Here is a 20,123-nt window from a genome sequence, read left to right on the forward strand (position 1 = left end):
AGCCGAACGGCATGACTGTAAACTGATACAGTGGCCTGCCGGGCACTGTAAACGCGGTTTTCTCTCTGCTTTTGGTTTCGAGAGGTATTTGCCAAAAGGCGTCTTTTAAATCAATTGCGGAAATGTAATACGTTTCCTGTAGTCGACTCAACAGACCCTCGATATGTGGTAGTGGATACGCATCTTTGATCGTCCGGGAATTTACTTTACGCGCATCGAGGCAGAGGCGATTTTTCGGCCCTTTTTGCACCAGTGTTACCGGTGAACTCCAGCTACTATTGCTTTCTTCGATCACGCCTAGACCTAACATGCGATCTAGCTCGGCGTACACCAGCTTCTGTTTGGCTGGGGATATCGGGTAATGTCGCTGCTTGATTGGTAAGTCCTCGTTGGTCACTTCAATTATATGTTGCTCTAAACTGGTCTTCCCTAATCCTTTTTCTAGACAAGACGGGTATGTGTCTATCACTTGCTGCAGCTTACAATGTTGTTCTGGGGTAAGCTGATGTGGGGTATAGGCGGTCTCGGGCTTGAGCGTATTGTTCATGTCTAGGTCGCCGGTCATAAGGTCGAAATCCGGAGTTGTTTCAACGGCGGCAACCTCGCGTCTACCTTTACCGAGGAATGTGAGGCCGAACGTATCCCAGAAATTAATTCCGAAATAAAATCGTTGTGTCAGACCTGGCACTATCAAAAACTCTAGGTCCTTGGTTTCTCCTTCCCATTCCACGGGTAACGTTATGGCTCCGGTTACTTGGGTCTCACCACCGCTTGCTGTGCGTATGCATTCTTCGCTTAGCTTCCTTATCGGCCTCGTCCGGTTTTCCAAGAAAGCGTGTGCTCCTCTGCCAATACAGTTCGCACTGGCGCCTGTGTCCAGTAATGCGAGTATCTCTTCTCCATCGACCTTCGTTTTAGCAAAGAAACGGTTGTCATTTTGCACGCTCACTACTGTGTCCACCACTTTTTGCTTGAGCCGGCGGTAGTCTGCTCGGGCATCATATAATCTTAGTATTTTTCGCGTTGTCCGTGTCTTGCTGTCTGCATCTTCCGAGCCATTGAAGATACGTTCACGAGCATGTTCGTACTCCCTCTCTCGTTGTTCTAGGCTCTTATGAGGGGAGATTTGGTTGGGCTTCCGTGTGTTTACCGGAAAGGGTTGGTCCTGGTCCGCCCGGCTGTCCCGGTCTTGCCTGGCGGACTCCGCGCAAAAGCCGCTGGGTTAGCATCTGCATCCGTCCCTACTTTCTCGCAGAACCTGCAGGTGCCATCGTGGAATTTGATAGGGCAGGATTCTTCCTTCGAAGGATGCTTCCTGTAGAAGTCTGCTCCTTTGCCACACTTATAACACACCAGCGCGTGTAATGGGCCTCGGCATCCTTGTCCATCCTCGTAATCCCTCGCGTATCTTTCCGCTGCCGGTTGAATTCTTCCACCGTGACTGCGTCCGGCAAGTCCTCCAGTGTCTGGAATTCCTCTATTTCGTTAATTGCAGCTCGGCTGCGCATGTTTCTTCCGGTGTTTCTCAGCCAGCGATCAACTCTGAGACCCTCTCTTTTGAGCTCCGCTAATGAGGTGATTGGGGATGTTAGTAGTAATCCCCCCATCTGGGAGTTCATGTTATCCTTTAAGAGCTCCACGAATTCATCTTCAGCGATTTTGTGCTTGAGCTTGAAATGCAGGTTATGAATATCCGAGACATAATCGCTAAAGGTTTCGTGTGGCCCTTGCTTGCGTTCCATCAATTCTTTGACTTTCATAAGGTCACTTCCGGTAGTGGAAAATGCCCGTCTCATTTCTTGGGTCAATGAGTAGTAGTCAAAGTCGTAATCCTCTGCCTTGTCTTCCATAAGCTGCCAATACCATTTCGTGGCTGCACCTGCCAGCAGAAGATGGAATTCACGAAAGACTTGTTGACGGCTGAGGTCATACAATTCTTGTAGTCGGTCCACGCGGAATAGGAAACTCTCAACTGTCATGCCGCGTCCGCTTCCATCGAACTTTAGGTTCCATCTGTCCAATCTGACATCTTTTGATCGCGGTCCTTGGAATGATGAGTTCCGATCGATCTCTGGATGCAGTTGGTGACTCGACTCCCTCTCGTTTGTTCTGAACTGCCTGTGTGATGGGGTGTCCATCCGCCTGGGTGTTCTTAGCCGGTGCATCTGGCTATTGAGCATGTCCTGTGTTACCGGTTCCAGAGGCGGGGTCTCTTGGTATCTTAAAAAGCTGTCCGTTGGATTCGGGACAGTACGGGGCGGCGAAGGCAGTCCCTTCTGTTCGGGTCTCCTGTCTGTCGGAGACTGCATTTCTGTTATCTGGGCTTTCAGCGCTTCTATCTGGGCACTCATTCCACGCTGCATTTCATTGCTTTGCCTCAAGAGCTCCATCAATCTTTGTTCACGTCGCTCGGCAGCCTCTAAGTTGTCCTCCTCGTGCCTCTGAAATTGGGGAAGCATACTTGATCTTCCTTTCGGCGGTCCTAGGGGTAGATTCTCCCCTCCGGCGGCTCCTTCCATTTCAGAATATTGGTCCAGGTTGTTTTCTTCAGACAGGGTATCTACCTGTCCTGGCTGATCCTGTGCGCGCTCCCACGGCTCTCTTTCAGGTGAATCTCCTAGCCTTGGCGCGCTTGCACTGCGGGGTTGGTGATTGTCTCCGCGCGTTGTTGCTCGGGTCACTCTTCCGGTGCTGGGTTGGAATAAGACCTTCTTCTTGGCCCCCTTCATTTATACGATTGGACCTTCTTTAAAGGCCTCCGCTTTCTTTTTATAGATTGTCACTTTGTGCGGATTAATACACGCACTAAAATTTGTCTTCACTTGTTTTTTTTTGCGTTTTGGTATAAAAGGTTCACGTGATTCTTTTCAAAACACCCGGTCAGCGACGTATCCGCTGAATAAGTCGACAATAAAAATGTTTATAAACTGGGGGTGCTTCTCTCTGCTTCTCAAGTTTCTCTTCGGTCAAGAACCGTCCGATATTTAAGCCCCAAACAAAAACAAATAAATTTCCCTAACTAGGGGTGTTAGCCGCTTCTACACAACGCGGTTCCGCTAAGCTATCATGCCCTTACTTTCCCTTTCTCTAGACGTCCCAAATGTTCCAAACGGAATGGCTGTGTCTAGATAAGGAATCTGTCCAAAAACCCCCTCCCGCCAGTCGTCGGAAAACAAGTTATTTTGACCGATCATTCTCGGGCTCCACAACCGTCTCCTATTTCTCTGGACTCGAACCAAGCAAACGACCTGACCAACTAGCCTAATACGTTGTGGGGCGTCGGCCAGAGAAACTAAAAATCGTCCACCGCCCAAATATGTCAAGGGAAACAGCAAAGACTCGAACCAAGCAAACGACCGGACCAATGCCTAGTACGTTGTAGGGCGTCGGCTTTGCGTTTCCTGTCAGTTCCCCCACCCGTAACGTAATGCTTGCGCTCCTGCTCTTTCTGGACTCGAACCAATTCAAACGACCGGGCAAATGCGTAGTACGTCGTGTGGCGTCGGCCAGAAAGCACCTATAAATTGTATTTACGTTAATTTTAACAAGTAGTCGTCGACACTTAGTTATAGGTATAGTATTATAAAAAAGGATAACTCATAGTTCTTGATTTAAGGAAGTTCTGGTAAATTTGTCCATGAACAAAACAGGGAATTTCTAAGGTTACAAATCATTTCAAAGTCAGGCCTCTATTCTGCGACAAAGTTCTGATTGAGTGGCCACTCAACACTGACAGTCACAGAAGTTGGGGACTTTACGGTTATTAATTTAAAGCCAAAAACAAATAAGTAGGTGCACATTTAAAATTATTTAAGTTCCCTGCTCTATAAAACAGTCAAGTTACTCATGGCAAACAAAGATGAAAGCTTTGCCATCCCTAGGTGCATCCACTCCGATACCGCAGGCATCGAGATATGAAATGTCCTTCGTTGGGCGCCAATTCTGTTACGTGGGCATATTAGTGCCCGAGTCCTGACAGGGACTTGGGCCGAGGGAGAGGCGTCCGATATTCTGGCACCATTTGCCGGCATAAGCTACGTCGTATTCGGGTCGTGGGATCTTGGTAAGCCTCTCTCCTCTCCAACATAACGAGAATAAATATTAAAAGTGCCTGGAAAATAATATTACTTCATAAAGTTCGTCGGTCGTCAGTCCACACTGCCCCACAAGCTTAGCTGTCGCTTGATCGCATTACGATCGGGCTGTGTTTTGGCCATATTCCCTCCCCTTCACACATTCGTGTGCCAATGGATCGTCGCGGGCCGCGCAATACGATCCCCTATTGTCAAGGTTGTCCGTCGAAAGTTATGTCATTGTTCTTGACCTACTTCACTCCTCGCGTCAGCACACCCCCCTTTGTTATAGTTCTAGCACATCATGGTTTTCAATTCTTTTTCACATTATAAATTTATTAAATAATATTTATGTCGGAGTGTGCCGGTGTTGAATAACATAATATTGGTTAATTCATATAGGGATTAAATTAATTGACAATTATTGTATTAGCGGAGAGTATCGATTTGACCACCTGTGAAGGTGCACACATCAGCAAAATGCTGACTATTCACGACTGCAAACGTCGCTCAGAGGGCTCTTGCAATTGTCATACAATTACAAGGCTGATACTCGCCGCTGAAAAATTAACATTTAATTATTATGTATAAAAAAAGGTATAAAAAGAAAAGTATATCTAAATGATCATATATATGAAACAATTATTATATGTGGATATTATATATTATTACATGTATTCCTAACAGATTAATTCTTTGTCTTAACTAGGAAAGTATTAACATTGCCCAAAAACAAATTCTTATCCAGACGGGAAAGAACAATGACCGTTGGAACGGTAGAGATAGTGATAGCTTTTTCGGTCTTATTACAGTGGGCAAGTGGAGAAAAATCTAGACGGAAGGTCTCAATATATAAGTATTCCGATTCATTCACTGTTATTGGTAGGGTCGCTTTTGATAACAAGTATAAAATTCTTACGTTAAATTGTGGATCAGTGTCTATTGTTTTTGCTAAAGCTTCTGTTGTAATCATGGTGCACGGATATATATATATATATATGTATGTATGAGAAAAGGAACCGTGTTCCGACAAACTTACCCTCTTTTTAATCCTGGGCGATGAGATCTCGACGCTCCGGATCCTGGGCTTTGGGAGATTTTATAATTGGTTTATATACATATATACGTGCAAGACTTGAAGGCGGTTTACAAAAACAAAACACAAAAATTATGTTACACAAAAAAAATAACACTATCGCTGTATAGATATGTATGTATGTATGCATCGTATGCGAGTTCCACTGAGGCACACGTCAGTTCCAATGCTCGGGCTGGGCTGGTCGGTGCAGCTCCAATTTCTTGTTCAGCGTATGTAATTGGGGGTTCTGTTTACACTTGCATTCAGAAATGCATGTACTCGCAAATTGTTTTTGATTGTTTTGGCGATTCACTTTTTTGTTTATAATATTGGAGTGCAATTTATTTATTATTATTTGTATTGTTTCTATTGTCTTTTTGCTGCTTTTATTGTCTTTTTGGTGGTTTCACTTCACTGTATCAGCTCGGCTTATGCTCCAATGTGGATCACCACTTTCTCCAGGGCATGATGTTGGTCGCGGCGTCTCTGGACAGAGCGCTTGTAGATCTTTACAACCTTAAGAAGCAGTCCAACGATGAGCTTCATGGTCTTGTTGACATCCTGAATATCATCTTGGTGGTCAACGATCTCTACTGTGTTAATCACATTGGCGGTGCTGCCGGCCACTTTAGACGTTTTGCTACCCATCTTGGGGTCCTTAGGCCATTCACTTGGTTCACTAGTTATTTTCGTCCTTCGGGATTTTGCTGGTTGACTTCCTCCAGATTGTGGTCGATCGCAGGACCGGTTATCGGGACTTTCTCCTGGGTGAAGTTGATCTTAGGGAAACGTCAAGACATCCTTCTGGACACCAGCCTTCTTCCAGTCGTGGTCTGTGTTGACGGGAGTTGCACTTCTAGACCACCGTCATGGAGAGATCAGAACAATTTCTGTCTTTCTCCATTTGGCTGGGGTCTTTTATACCGGACTAGAGCTTTCGCTAGCCCCCATATTGGATGAATTAACTAGGTGTTCCCACCTAGGGGTACTGTTTCTCCATTTCCCCTATTTTAGGAGTCAATGGCCGGCTGGTGCACTTTGCCACCTTACTGGATTACGGTTACGAGCAGGTCGATCGTGGTCGATGTTCTGGCCACGCGACACCCATGAGTTGTCGAATTGTTTTTGCTGTTTTGCTTTTATCAATCGCAGTGTGGTTAGTCATTACGGCCCCTACCCTCAAATAATGGCAGTTGTTTTGCCGGGGTTAATCTTGGTCACGCGACACCCATGAGTTGTCGAATTGTTTTTGCTGTTTTGCTTTTATCAATCGCAGTGTGGTTAGTCATTACGGCCCCTACCCTCAACTAATGGCAGTTGTTTTGCCGGGGTTAATCTTGGGCGTACGTAACAGATCTTGGTAAGCCTCTTTCCTCTCCAACATAACGAGAATAAATATTAAAAGTGCCTGGAAAATAATATTAGTCATCAAGTTCGTCAGTCATCAGTCCACACTGCCCAACAAGCTTAGCTGTTGCTTGATCGCAATACGATCGGGCTGTGTTTTGGCCATATTCCGTCCCCTTCACACATTCGTGTGCCAATGGATCGTCGCGGGCCGCGCAATACGATCCTCTATTGTCAAGGTTGTCCGTCGAAAGTTATGTCATTGTTCTTGACCTACTCCACTCCTTGCGTCAGCACACTCCCGTTGTTAGAGTTCTAGCACACCATGGTTTTAAATTCTTTTTCACATTATAAATTTATTAAATAATATTTATGTCGGCGTGTGCCGAGATTGAATAACATAATATTGGCTAATTCATATAGGGATTAAATTAATTGACAATTATTGTTTTAGCGGAGAGTATCGCCGCTGAAAAATTAACATTTGATTATTATGTATAAAAAAGGTATAAAAAGAAAAGTATATCTAAATGATTACATATATTGGATATTTAGATATTTAATAGAAGCCCAGAGTAGATCGATTTACTTGGCTTCGATGGTCTCAAAGTATCCAGCACATGTCTCAGGGTCGAAAACAAAGAGGTTACGGTGGGGTGCTTCCATTTTGGTAACCACCTTGATGACCTCTTGGGCCACGACGCCACCAACTACCGCCACGGCAGGAGAGATCTGGGCAAAGATCAGGCCCAGAGCTTCGTCACCCAGGGCAGAGTTCGGTAACAGTTCGTCGCGAATCCCTTGAAGCAGTTCCAGGTCCGCTTCTCTGCTCTTGTAGCTTGGATCTCGTTGGTAGGTGGTCCGGAACTTTTGTAGAACACTCAGCAATAGAATGCCTGGCCCGTTGCGTTTTAGTTTGCGCGAATAACTGGGCGCTGCAATATCGAAGTCAAGCCATGCAGAGTAGCCGGGATATTCCACTTCGCGCTGTGTTGGAATGGATACGGTTTCATACTTCTTTTTCTTATCCGGGTTGGATACGATCTTGTGCTTAATTACATCCTCGACATAGCTGTGTTTCTGGAGACTGGCAAAGTAGAATCCAAAGGTGCCCCAAACATCGGTGGCTATGAACTTGACGCCCAGCTCCCGGCAAATGGTGTCGATGCGCAGCAGCTCCTCGTTGGTCTCGCCATTGACCACCACCACATCAAACTGGGCGAAGAACTCTAAGGTCTTCTTCTTCAAGGGTTCTTTGTCGGCGGAGATGTCCACCATGGGATTAAGAGCTCGTGCCCGCTCCAAGGAAGCCTCGGCGCGGTTGGTGTTCAGGGAATCACGTGCGGCAAGGAACTGCGAGCAGAAGTCCGCCTCGGTGACGGATTTATCATCCAACAGCTTCACGGAGTTAACTCCGGACAGGATTATGTTCTTGGTGATCTCGGCACCCAGGCCACACAGACCGGCGATGAGGATCTTGGCCGTCCGAAGGCGCTTTTGAGATTCCAGACCCCAGAGCCGGATTTGTCTGTCGTACAGCTCGTTCTCCGCCTCCGTGAGTTCCACGCTCGTCTCGTTGGTGTCCATTTCCACGCCCATGATATACTTAAAATCTTTTATAATTGCTAAAAGTCAATTTATTGCGAATATGAAACAATTATTATTTGTGGATATTATACATTATTACATATTTATATGTGGATATTATATATTATTACATGTGTTCCTAACAGATTAATTCTTTGTCTTAAGTAGGAAAGTATTAACATTGCCCAAAAACAAATTCTTATCCAGACGGGAGAGAACAATGACCGTTGGAACGGTAGAGATAATGTCTTATTACAGTATCCAGCGCTGCTGGATGCACTCCTCATCGATGATGACGCTGTGGCAGAGCCCTTTCATCCATTCCGTAAGGAATGTTAGATACGAGGCCCTGCTCTCGTACTCCTTCCTAAGCCTGTTAAGCTGATGAGCAGCTTGGATAGCGTGTTCATATGTGCTGAACGTGTTCATAATGTCTGGATAATTTTCTGTTCCCCGCTGTGGCTTTTATAGCGGAATCAGGGTAGTTCTGATTACGTGTTCACCTCATCAGGTGATCGGGACCTTCTATCAACTCGTGCTATCCCACAGTTCAAAGTTTGTCGCCTTCTGGAGTCGTCGGATTACGTTCAGAGGTTCAGGCGACATACAGGTCTTTAGCATGGAATACCCCGACACTTTTCCCCACTGCATTGCCCAGCTCTTATAGCGCTTTGCCCTTACGCTGGAGTACAACACAGCGAATTCGATTCGGGCCAAGCTTGGCATTATATCCGTCAGCTTTGTTACTCTGCTTGTAGTTTTACCTACGGAAAACTCTACGAGCTTGCTACGGGTGTTATATGCCTTTTCTGCGCGTTCATGAATTCCGTTTTTATCCTTGGGTCACTTTTTGTCGGATAAGTTCCATCTTGTCTGGGAGACTTATCTGTGGATCTCCTGCCTGTATTCCCCCCAGTTTTCGTAGAATCGGATAAGCTGTTCCATGGGTAACCATCCGCGTTCCGAACATGGCGTAATATGATTCCATGCCTATTGACTCGTGTAGGCCATTCTAAGGGCACACTCTATTCGACTTAGTTGGGTATCCCAATTTCGCTGATCAGTGGCAATTGTTGCTCGCAAAATTTGGAGTACAGATCGGTTTACCCTCTCAGCCGCGTTCGCTTGCGGGGAGTAAAGTCCAGTCTTTACGTGTCGAATACCATAGCGGGTCATTAGCTCGCCAAAAATTTGAGACACAAATTGTTTGCCGTTGTCTGAGTGTACAAACTCGGGGACTCCAAATTGATGGAAAATTTTGGTCTCAAGGAATTTGATGACTTCTGCAGCTACTGCATGTCTCATCGGCTGCAGCCAGACAAACTCGGAAAAATGGTCTAGGCATACAAAAATCACCGAGTTCCCAGCTTTGGTCTCGGGTATGGTCCCATAAAGTCGATGAACAACCTTTGGCCAGCCCGCTCCGTAACCCGCTGTTCTCCCATGGGTGGTCGGTCATTTTTGTTGGCGGTCTTGGTGATCTTACAGAGCTCGCATTCCTTCACTACTTTTTGGACATCTACAGCCATGCCTGGCCAATAGTAAAACTGTCTCAATTTGGCTAGTGATTTGTGAAACCCCCCATGCCCTGCGGTTATGGCATGATGTGCTCTCCAGACTAAATCAGGACGCAGCTCGGCGGGAACCCAGAACTTCCATGCTCGGGCTTCATCCACAGCGTCGTTTAGGCAGAATCCTATCCGTTTATATACATAGCCTTCTGATGTTTGAAGGTCTGGACTTTTACCTACATTTTCGTCCACCGCCTGCACTAGGTTGACATAATCCGATCTGGGACTACATTTAGTGACCCTTTCCTGTGTTCTATGGTGAAGTCAAACGCTTGTAGCTTCAGACTCCATCGCGCAAGCCTGCCTGATAAGTCTTTCTGACTCATCAGCCATTTTAGACTAGCGTGGTCAGTGATCACTTTGAAGGGCGCCCCATCTACGTAGGCACGGAATTTGGTAATGCTGAGGATAGCGGCATAGCATTCCAACTCGGTTATGCTGTAATTCCGCTGTGCTTTGTTCAATTTGGCTGACTTATAGGCGATTGGATGTTCTCCGCCCTCGTCATCGGCTTGGAACAAAACTCCCCGCACTCCAGTGGTCGAGGCATCACATTGGATGGTAAATGGTTTCTTAAAATCCGGGGTGACGAGTACCGGTGCTGTTGCCATGCTGGTTTTTAAAAGTTCAAACGCCTTAATTGCCTTGGCGGAGCTAGGCTGGGGAAATTCCTGGATCGATTGTATTTTCGCGTCATCCGATCGGATGCATCCTCCCCCAACTACATATCCTAAATATCTTGCCTGGCTGTAGCAAAACTTGCTCTTGTCTACATTTATCGTTAGCTCTGCCCGCTGTAAGCAGGCACTGACCTGGCTCAACATATCCATGTGGGCTTCAAATGTAGGTGAACAGACCAGTAAGTCATCCAGATACACAAATACATTACGCGTAGCGCCGCTGGTATAACTTTACCATTAGTCACCACATTCGCTGCGCGGCATTGCACAAGCCGAATGGCATGGCTGTAAACTGATACAGTGGCCTGCCGGGCACTGTAAACGCGGTTTTCTCTCTACTTTTGGTTTCGAGAGGTATTTGCCAAAAGGCATTTTTTAAGTCAATTGCGGAAATGTAATACGTTTCCTGTAGTCGGCTCAACAGACCCTCAATATATGGTAGTGGATACGCATCTTTGATCGTCCGGGAATTTACTTTACGCGCATCGAGGCAAAGGCGATTTTTCGGCCCCTTTTGCACCAGTGTTACCGGTGAACTCCAGCTACTATTGCTCTCTTCGATCACGCCTAGACCTAACATGCGATCTAGCTCGGCGTACACCAGCTTCTGTTTGGCTGGGGATATCGGGTAATGTCGCTGCTTGATTGGTAAGTTCTCGTTGGTCACTTCAATTATATGTTGCTCTAAACTGGTCTTCCCTAATCCTGTTTCTAGACAAGACGGGTATGTGTCTATCACTTGCTGCAGCTTACAATGTTGTTCTGGGGTAAGCTGATGTGGGGTATAGGCGGTCTCGGGCTTGAGCGTATTGTTCATGTCTAGGTCGCCGGTCATAAGGTCGAAATCCGGAGTTGTTTCAACGGCGGCAACCTCGCGTCTACCTTTACCGAGGAATGTGAGGCCGAACGTATCCCAGAAATTAATTCCGAAATAAAATCGTTGTGTCAGACCTGGCACTATCAAAAACTCTAGGTCCTTGGTTTCTCCTTCCCATTCCACATGTAACGTTATGGCTCAGGTTAATTGGGTTTCACCACCGGTGGCTGTGCGTACACATTCTTCACTTAGCTTCTTTATCGGCCTCGTCCGGTTTTTTAAGAAAGCGTGCGCTCCTCTGACAATACAGTTCGCACTGGCGCCAGTGTCCAGTAAGGCGAGTATCTCTTCTCCATCGACCTTCGTTTTGGCAAAGAAACGGTTGTCATTTTGCACGCTCACCACCGTGTCCACCACCTTTTGCTTGAGCCGGCGATAGTCTGCTCGGGCATCATATAATTTTAGTATTTTCCGTGTTGTTCGTGTCTCGCTGTTAGCATCTTCCGAGCCATTGAAGATACGTTCACGAGCAAGTTCGTACTCCCTCTCCCGTTGATCTAGGCTCTTATGGGGGGAGATTTGGTTGGGCTTCGGTGTTTTTACCGGAAAGGGTTGGTCTTGGTCCGCCCGGCTATCCCGGTCTTGCCTGACGGACTCCGCGCAAAAGCCGCTGGGTTAGCATCTGCATCCGTCCCGACTTTCTCGCAGAATTCTTCCTTCGGGCAGGATTCTTCCTTCGAAGGATGCTTCCTGTAGAAGTCTGCTCCTTTGCCACACTTATAACACACCAGCGCGTGCAATGGGCCACGGCATCCTTGTCCATCCTCGTAACGCCCTCGCGTATCTTTCCGCTGCCGGTTTAATTCTTCCACCGTGACCGCGTCCGGCAAGTCCTCCAGTGTCTGGAATTCCTCTTTTTCGTTGATTGCAGCTCGGCTGCGCATGTTTCTTCCTGTGTTTCTCAACCAGCGATCTACTCTGAGACCCTCCCTTTGAGCTCCGCTAATGAGGTTATTGGGGATGCTAGCAGTAATCCCCCATCTGGGAGTTCATGTTATTCTTTAAGAGCTCAAAGAATTCATCTTCAGCGATTTTGTGCTTGAGCTTGAAATGCAGGTTATGCATATCCGAGACATAATCGCTAAAGGTTTTGTGTGGCCCTTGCTTGCGTTCCATCAATTCCTTGACTTTCATAAGGTCACTTCCGGTAGTGGAAAATGCCCGTCTCATTTCTTGGGTCAACGAGTAGTAGTCAAAATCGTAGTCTTCGGCCTTGTCCTCCATTAGCTGCCAATACCATTTCGTGGCTGCACCTGCCAACAGAAGATGGAATTCACGAAAGACTTGTTGACGGCTGAGGTCATACAATTCTTGCAATCGGTCCACGCGGAATAGGAAACTCTCAACTGTCATGCCGCGTACGCTTCCATCGAACTTTAGGTTCCATCTGTCTAATCTGACATATTTTGGTCTCGGTCCTTGGAATGATGAGTTCCGATCGATCTCTGGATGCAGTTGGTGACTCGACTCCCTCTCGTTTCTTCTGAATTGCCTGTGTGATGGGGTGTCCATCCGCCTGGGTGTTCTTAACCGTTGCATCTGGCTATTGAGCATGTCCTGTGTTACCGGTTCTAGAGGCGGGGTCTCTTGGTATCTCAAAAAGCTGTCCGTTGGATTCGGGACAGTACGGGGCGGCGAAGGCAGTCCCTTCTGTTCGGGTCTCCTGTCTGTCGGAGACTGCATTTCTGTTATCTGGGCTTTCAGCGCTTCTATCTGGGCACTCATTCCACGCTGCATTTCATTGCTTTGCCTCAAGAGCTCCATCAATCTTTGTTCACGTCGCTCGGCAGCCTCTAAGTTGTCCTCCTCGTGCCTCTGAAATTGGGGAAGCATACTTGATCTTCCTTTCGGCGGTCCTAGGGGTAGATTCTCCCCTCCGGCGGCTCCTTCCATTTCAGTATACTGGTCCAGATTGTTTTCTTCGAACAGGATATCTACCTGTCCTGGCTGATTCTGTGCGAGCTCCCCCGGCTCTCTTTCAGGTGAATCTCCTAGCCTTGGCGCGCTCGCACTCCGGGTTGGTGATTTTCACCGCGCGTTGTTGCTCGGGTCACTCTTCCGGTGCTGGGTTGGAATAAGACCTTCTTCTTGGCCCCCTTCATTTATATGATTGGACCTTCTTTAAAGGCCTCCGCTTTCTTTTATAGATTGTCACTTTGTGCTGATTAATATATGCACTAAAATTTGTCTTCACTCTATTTCGATTGGTATAAAAGCTTTACGTGATTCTTTTCAAAACACCCGGTCAGCGACGTAAACGCTGAATAAGTCGACAATAAAAATGTTTATAACCTGAGGGTGCTTCTCTCTGCTTCTCAAGTTTCTCTTCGGTCAAGAACCGTCCGATATTTAAGCCCCAAAAACAAAACAAAATAAATATCCCTAACTAGGGGTGTTAGTCGCTTCTACACAACGCGGTTCCGCTAAGCTATCATGCCCTTACTTTCCCTTTCTATTCAGCTCAAATGTTCCAAACGGAATGGCTGTGTTTAGATAAGGGATCTGTCCAAAAACCCCCTCTCGCCAGTCGTCGGAAAACAAACGACCTGACCAACTAGCCTAATACGTTGTGGGGCGTCGGCCAGAGAAACTAAAAATCGTCCACCGCCCAAATATGTCAAGGGAAACCGCAAAGACTCGAACCAAGCAAACGACCGGACAAATGCCTAGTACGTTGTGGGGCGTCGGCATTGCGTTTCCTGTCAGTTCCCTCACCCCCATACTGTCCTGGATCGACAAACGAACAGTAGATCCGCACCGCAACTGCTAAATGCGTTACCGTAATGCTTGCACTCAAATTACTCATGGCAAATAAAGATGACAGCTATGCCATCCCTAGGTACATCCACTCCGATACCGCAGGTACCGAGATTGTGGACCCTGGTAAAGTTCCTTAAGGAATATGAAAAATCCTATCGTTGGGCGCCAATTCTGTTACGTGGGCATATTAGTGCCCGAGTCCTGGCAAGGACTTGGGCCGAGGGAGAGGCGTCCGATGTTCAGGCACCATTTGCCGGCATAAGCTACGTCGAATTCGGGTCGTGGGATCTTGGTAAGCCTCTCTCCTCTCCAACATAACGAGAATAAATATTAAAAGTGCCTGGAAAATAATATTAGTCATCAAGTTTGTCAGTCATCAGTCCACACTGCCCAACAAGCTTAGCTGTCGCTTGATCGCAATACGATCGGGCTGTGTTTTGGCCATATTCCCTCCCCTTCACACATTCGTGTGCCAATGGATCGTCGCGGGACGCGCAATACGATCCCCTACTGTCAAGGTTGTCCGTCGAAAGTTATGTCATTGTTCTTGACCTACTCCACTCCTTGCGTCAGCACACCCCCGTTGTTAGAGTTCTAGCACACCATGGTTTTAAATTCTTTTTCACATTATAAATTTATTAAATAATATTTATGTCGGCGTGTGCCGGGATTGAATAACATAATATTGGCTAATTCATATAGGGATTAAATTAATTGACAATTATTGTTTTAGCGGAGAGTATCGATTTTACCACCTGTGAAGGTGCACACACCAGCAAAATGCTGACTATTCACGACTACAAACGTCGCTCAGAGGGCACTTGCAATTGTACATACAATTACAAGGCTGATACTCGCCGCTGAAAAAATAACATTTGATTATTATGTATAAAAAAGGTATAAAAAGAAAAGTATATCTAAATGATTATATATATGTAACAATTATTATATGTGGATATTATATATTATTACATGTGTTCCTAACAGATTAATTCTTTGTCTTAACTAGGAAAGTATTAACATTGCCCAAAAACAAATTCTTATCCAGACGGGAGAGAACAATGACCGTTGGAACAGTAGTGATAATGATAGCTTTTTCGGTCTTACTACAGTGGGCAAGTGGAGAAAAATCTATACGGAAGGTCTCAATATATAAGTATTCCAATTCATTTACTGTTATTGGTAGGGTCGCTTTTGATAACAAGTATAAAATTCTTACGTTAAATTGTGGATCAGTGTCTATTGTTTTTGCTAAAGCTTCTGATGTAATCATGGCGCACAGATATATATATACATGTATGTATAAGAAATGGAACCGTGTTCCGACAAACTTACCCCCTTTTTAATCCTGGGCGATGAGATCTCGACGCTCCGGATCCTGGGCCTTGGGAGATTTTATAATTGGTTTATATAAGCACGTATATACGTGCAAGACTTGAAGGCGGTTTCCAAAAACAAAACACAAAAATTATGTTATGTTATTAAAAAAATAACACTATCGCTGTATAGATATATATGTATGCATGCATCGTATGCGAGTTCCACTGCGGCGCACGTCGGTTCCAATGCTCGAGCTGGGGGCTGGTCGGTGCAGCTCCAATTTCTTATGTATGCGTATGTAATTGGGGGTTCTGTTTACACTTGCATTCAGAAATGCATGTACTCGCAAATAATTTGTGATTGTTTGTGGCGATTCACTTTTTGGTTTATAATATTGGAGTGCAATTTATTTATTATTATTTTATTGTTCCTATTGTCTTTTTGCTGCTTCACTTCACTGTATCTGCTTGGCTTATGCTCCAATGTGGGTCACCACTTTCTCCAGGGCATGATGTTGGTCGCGGCATCTCTGAACAGAGCGCTTGTAGATCTTTACAACCTTAAGGATCACTATAACCAGGAGTAGTCCAACGACGAGCTTCATGGTCTTGTTGACATCTTGAATATCATCTTGGTGGTCAACGATCTCTACTGTGTTAATCACATTGGCGGTACTGCCGGCCACTTTGGAAGTTTTGCTACCCATCCTGGGGTCCTTAGGCCATTCACTTGGTTCACTAGTTCTTTTCGTCCTTCGGGTTTTTGCAGGTTGACTTCCTCCAGATTGTGGTCGATCGCAGGACCGGTTATCGGGACTTTCTCCTGGGTGAAGTTGATCCTAAGGAAACGTCAAGACATCCTTCTGGACACCAGCCTTCTTCCAGTCGTGGTCTGTGTTGATGGGAGTTGTACTTCTAGACCACTGTCAGGGAGAGATCAGAACAATTTCTGTCCCTTCTCTATTTGGCTGGGGTCTTTTATACCGGACTAGAGCTTTCGCTAGTTCCCCATATTGGATGAGTTAACTAAGTGTTCCCACCTAGGGATACTGTTTCTCTATTTCCCCTATTTTAGGAGTCAACGGCCGGCTGGTGCACTTTGCCACCTTTCTGGAGTATGTTTACGAGCAGGTCGATCGTGGTCGTTGTTCTGGCCACGCGACACCCATGAGTTGCCGAATTGTTTTCGCTGATTTGCCCTTATCAATTGGAGTGTGGTTAGTCATTAGGGCCCCTACCCTCAACTTAAGACAGCTGTTAATCTTTGTATGGGGAGGGCGTACGTAACATACTGATCAATTGATTAGTATAACAAATTTAAAATGTGAACCAATTTCCGAATATAATGTAATTCAAACACTTCAAGTAATAGAGAACCAAATATCATAGAAGAACTGAAAACAGTTTTCCCGTTCAATTCGAACAACAATTAACAGAACTATGTGAAAAATATACTGACGTACTCGGCCTTGAAACCGAATCAATAACAAAAATAATTTTTACAAGCAGAAATTGAGATTGAAGGACGATGAACCGATTTATATAAAAAATTATAGAAGCCCGCACAGTCAAGTTAAGGAAATTAAAAAAAAAGTATGAAAATTACTTAAAGACAATATAGTCGAACCATCTGTATCAGAATAACACAGCCCACTTCTACTTGTCCCAAAGAAAACCCTTCCGGGTTCAAGCGAAAAGAAGTGGCGACTAGTATTTGACTATCGTCAAATTAACAAAAAACTTCTGTCTGATAAATTTCCACTCCCAAGAATTGATGACATTTTGGACCAACTAGGTAGAGCAAAGTAGTTTTCATGCCTTGATTTAATGTCAGGTTACCATCAAATTGAACTAGAGGTAACCTCAAGAAACATAACGTCGTTTTCAACGAGCAATGGCTCATATCGTTTCACGCAATTACCTTTCGGTTTAAAAATATCCCCAAATTCATTTCAGAGAATGATGACTATTGCATTTTCTGGACTTGAAGCTTCTCAAACATTCCTTTATATGGATGATTTAATAGTCATTGGATGTTTCAAAAGACACATGCTTAAAAACTTAAAAGGCATCTTTGAAATATGCGGAAAATACAATTTAAAACAAGGAAGACCGCTATAGTCGAGTACCTCGACTATCAGATACCCGTTACTCAAAGGGAAATGGAGATATGCAAGCAGCAAAGCGAGATTAAAATGCGCCACCTACCGGCGGTAGACAGATTTAAGCATTATGGGCGTTAGAGTGGGCGTGGCAAATTTATTTTTGGATCAATCGATAGGTATTGACAACACCAATACATTTCAGTTAAAATTTTTTATCTAGCATGCAAATTGTGGGCGTCACAGGCTTTCGCGGTTTGTGGGCGTTTAAGTGGGCGTGGCAAACTTTTTTTAAGGTCAATCGATAGGTATTGATGAGAACATTACATTTCAGTTAAAATTTTTTATCTAGCATCAAAACTGTAGGAGCCACAGTTTTGGGCGGTTTGTGGGCGTTAGAGTGGGCTTGGCAGTCTACTGAAACAAACTTGCGCTGCGTAGGAAGCTCAGAAATCTGCACGCCAAATCTCAATAGCCTAGCTCCCATAGTTTCCGAGATCTCAGCGTTCATCCGGACAGACGGACAGACGGACAGACGGACATGGCTAGATCGACTCGTCTAGTGATCCTGATCAAGAATATATATACTTTATGGGGTCGGATACGCTTCCTTCTGCCTGTTACATACTTTCCGACGAATCTAGTATACCCTTTTACTCTACGAATAACGGGTATAAAAAGTAGACAAAATTCCTGGGCAGAAAAAGATAAAGTAGAATTGCCTAGGAAATCTCAACTAAAAACTTCTAAGCCCAACGTATATGAAGTCATTAACAATAACGAAGTACGTAAAGTAGTGACCTTGCATGTGTCATGTTTATTTTTATGTTTTTTCAAACAATGAAAAAAAATGTACAGCAAGATATGATGTTGGAGATTTGTATCCTAATGGAACACTTGACTTAGGTCATTTTTTCCAAAGGTTTGATCTGCAGGCTTGTAAACAAAAAATTATCCAACTTAAAGTGGCACCATAGGGTAATATCTTTGAAAATATTTCAGTAGATAAATTTAAGAAAATGGGCAACAAAATATTAAAATCATTAAGAGTAAAGCTACTCAACCCGGTGAACCAAATAACAACTAATAATGAAAAAGAAGCAATATTGTCTACACTACATGACGACCCTATTCAGGGAGCACATTCAGGTATAACAAAAACCTTGGCCGTGGTCAAAAGACACTACTATTGGAAAGGAATGAGTAAAGACATAACCCAGTACATACGTAAATGTCCAAATAACAAATGTCGAAAACGACAAGACATACTAAAACTCCTCCTCCAGAAACTCCAGAAATGGTATTCGATAAGGTAATTGTGGATACGATCGGACCACTGCCGAAATCAGATCAAGGAAATGAATATGCAGTCACATTAATATGTGATCTTTCAAAATACCTTGTTGCCATACCAGTACCAAATAAAAATTCAAAAACAGTAGCAAAAACTATATTCGAAGAATTTTTTCTAAAGTACGGTCCAATTAAGACGTTCATTACGGACATGGGAACAGAATACAAAAATTCTTTAATCGAACACCCATGCAAAAACTTAAATATCAAACACATAACCTCGACAGCACATCATCATCAGACTGCCGGAATTGTGGAACGAAGCCAGAGAACTTTTAATAAATTTATACGTACACACATCTCAACTGGTAAGACGGATTGGGATGTATGGCTAAAATATTTTGTTTACTGCTTCAACACGACACCCTCTATGGCACATGATTATTGTCCATAAGAGTTTTTACTTTGTAGGACTTCGAATTTACCAAAACATTTTAATAGCGTATATAGAATAGAACCACTATATAATATAGATGACTACGCTAAAGAATCCAAGTTTAGACTAGAACAAGCATTTAAGAGAGCTAGAATAATGTTAGAATTTAGAGTGGGCGTGGATCAATCGATAGGTATTGACAACACCAATACATTTCAGTTAAAATTTTTTATCTAGCATGCAAATTGTGGGCGTCACAGGCTTTCGCGGTTTGTGGGCGTTTAAGTGGGCGTGGCAAACTTTTTTTAAGGTCAATCGATAGGTATTGATGAGAACATTACACTTCAATTAAAATTTTCTATCTAGCATCAAAACTGTAGGAGTTACAGTTTTGGGCGGTTTGTGGGCGTTAGAGTGGGCGTGGCAGTCTACTGAAACAAACTTGCGCTGCGTAAGAAGCTCAGGAATCTGTACGCCAAATCTCAACAGCCTAGCTCTCATAGTTTCCGAGATCTCAGCATTCATCCGGACAGACAGACGGACATGGCTAGATCGACTCCGCTAGTGATCCTGATCAAGAATATATATACTTTATGGGGTCGGAAACGCTTCCTTCTGCCTGTTACATACTTTCCGACGAATCTAGTATACCCTTTTACTCTACGAGTAACGGGTATAACTACATCCACAAAAATGTTAATTTTTTATGCATAAAGTGACCTTCCTTCGTCATAATGCTTAGGCAAAGGAATCTTACCGGACGACAGGAAATACAATGTCATAAAAAACTATCCAGTCCCACATGATGCAGATAGCGCCAGACGATTTATAGCATTTTGCAATTATTATAGACGTTTCATTTAAAACTTCGCCGACTATTAACGGCACATAGCTAGATTATGTAAAAAGAATGTTCCTTTTGAATGGTCTTCCGAATGCCAAAAATCATTCCAATATTTAAATGACAAACTTATAGAACCTACTTTATTACAATATTCTG

The 20,123-nt window shown here is 44.5% G+C and overlaps 2 protein-coding genes across 4 annotated transcripts in view; both read right to left on the reverse strand.

The window, feature by feature from the left end:
- The window catches only part of LOC108011916 (uncharacterized), a 323,723-nt gene that overhangs the window by 242,581 nt on the left and 61,019 nt on the right, over window positions 1–20,123 (reverse strand). The window lies entirely within an intron of this gene.
- Window positions 7,040–8,106, reverse strand: LOC118878658 (SUMO-activating enzyme subunit 1-like). Its single transcript, XM_036821698.2, has one exon. It carries the CDS (start codon window positions 8,095–8,097, stop codon window positions 7,084–7,086), a length of 1,014 nt encoding a protein of 337 aa, XP_036677593.1. The 5' UTR covers window positions 8,098–8,106; the 3' UTR covers window positions 7,040–7,083.

This window comes from Drosophila suzukii, chromosome 3 (assembly GCF_043229965.1).
Source record: "Drosophila suzukii chromosome 3, CBGP_Dsuzu_IsoJpt1.0, whole genome shotgun sequence".
In the NCBI taxonomy this organism is placed as follows: Eukaryota; Metazoa; Arthropoda; class Insecta; order Diptera; family Drosophilidae; genus Drosophila; species Drosophila suzukii.

Coding starts and splice junctions, on each gene's coding strand:
- LOC118878658 (XM_036821698.2), bottom strand. CDS start 8,097: ATGGGCGTGGAAATGGACACCAACGAGACGAGCGTGGAACTCACGGAG.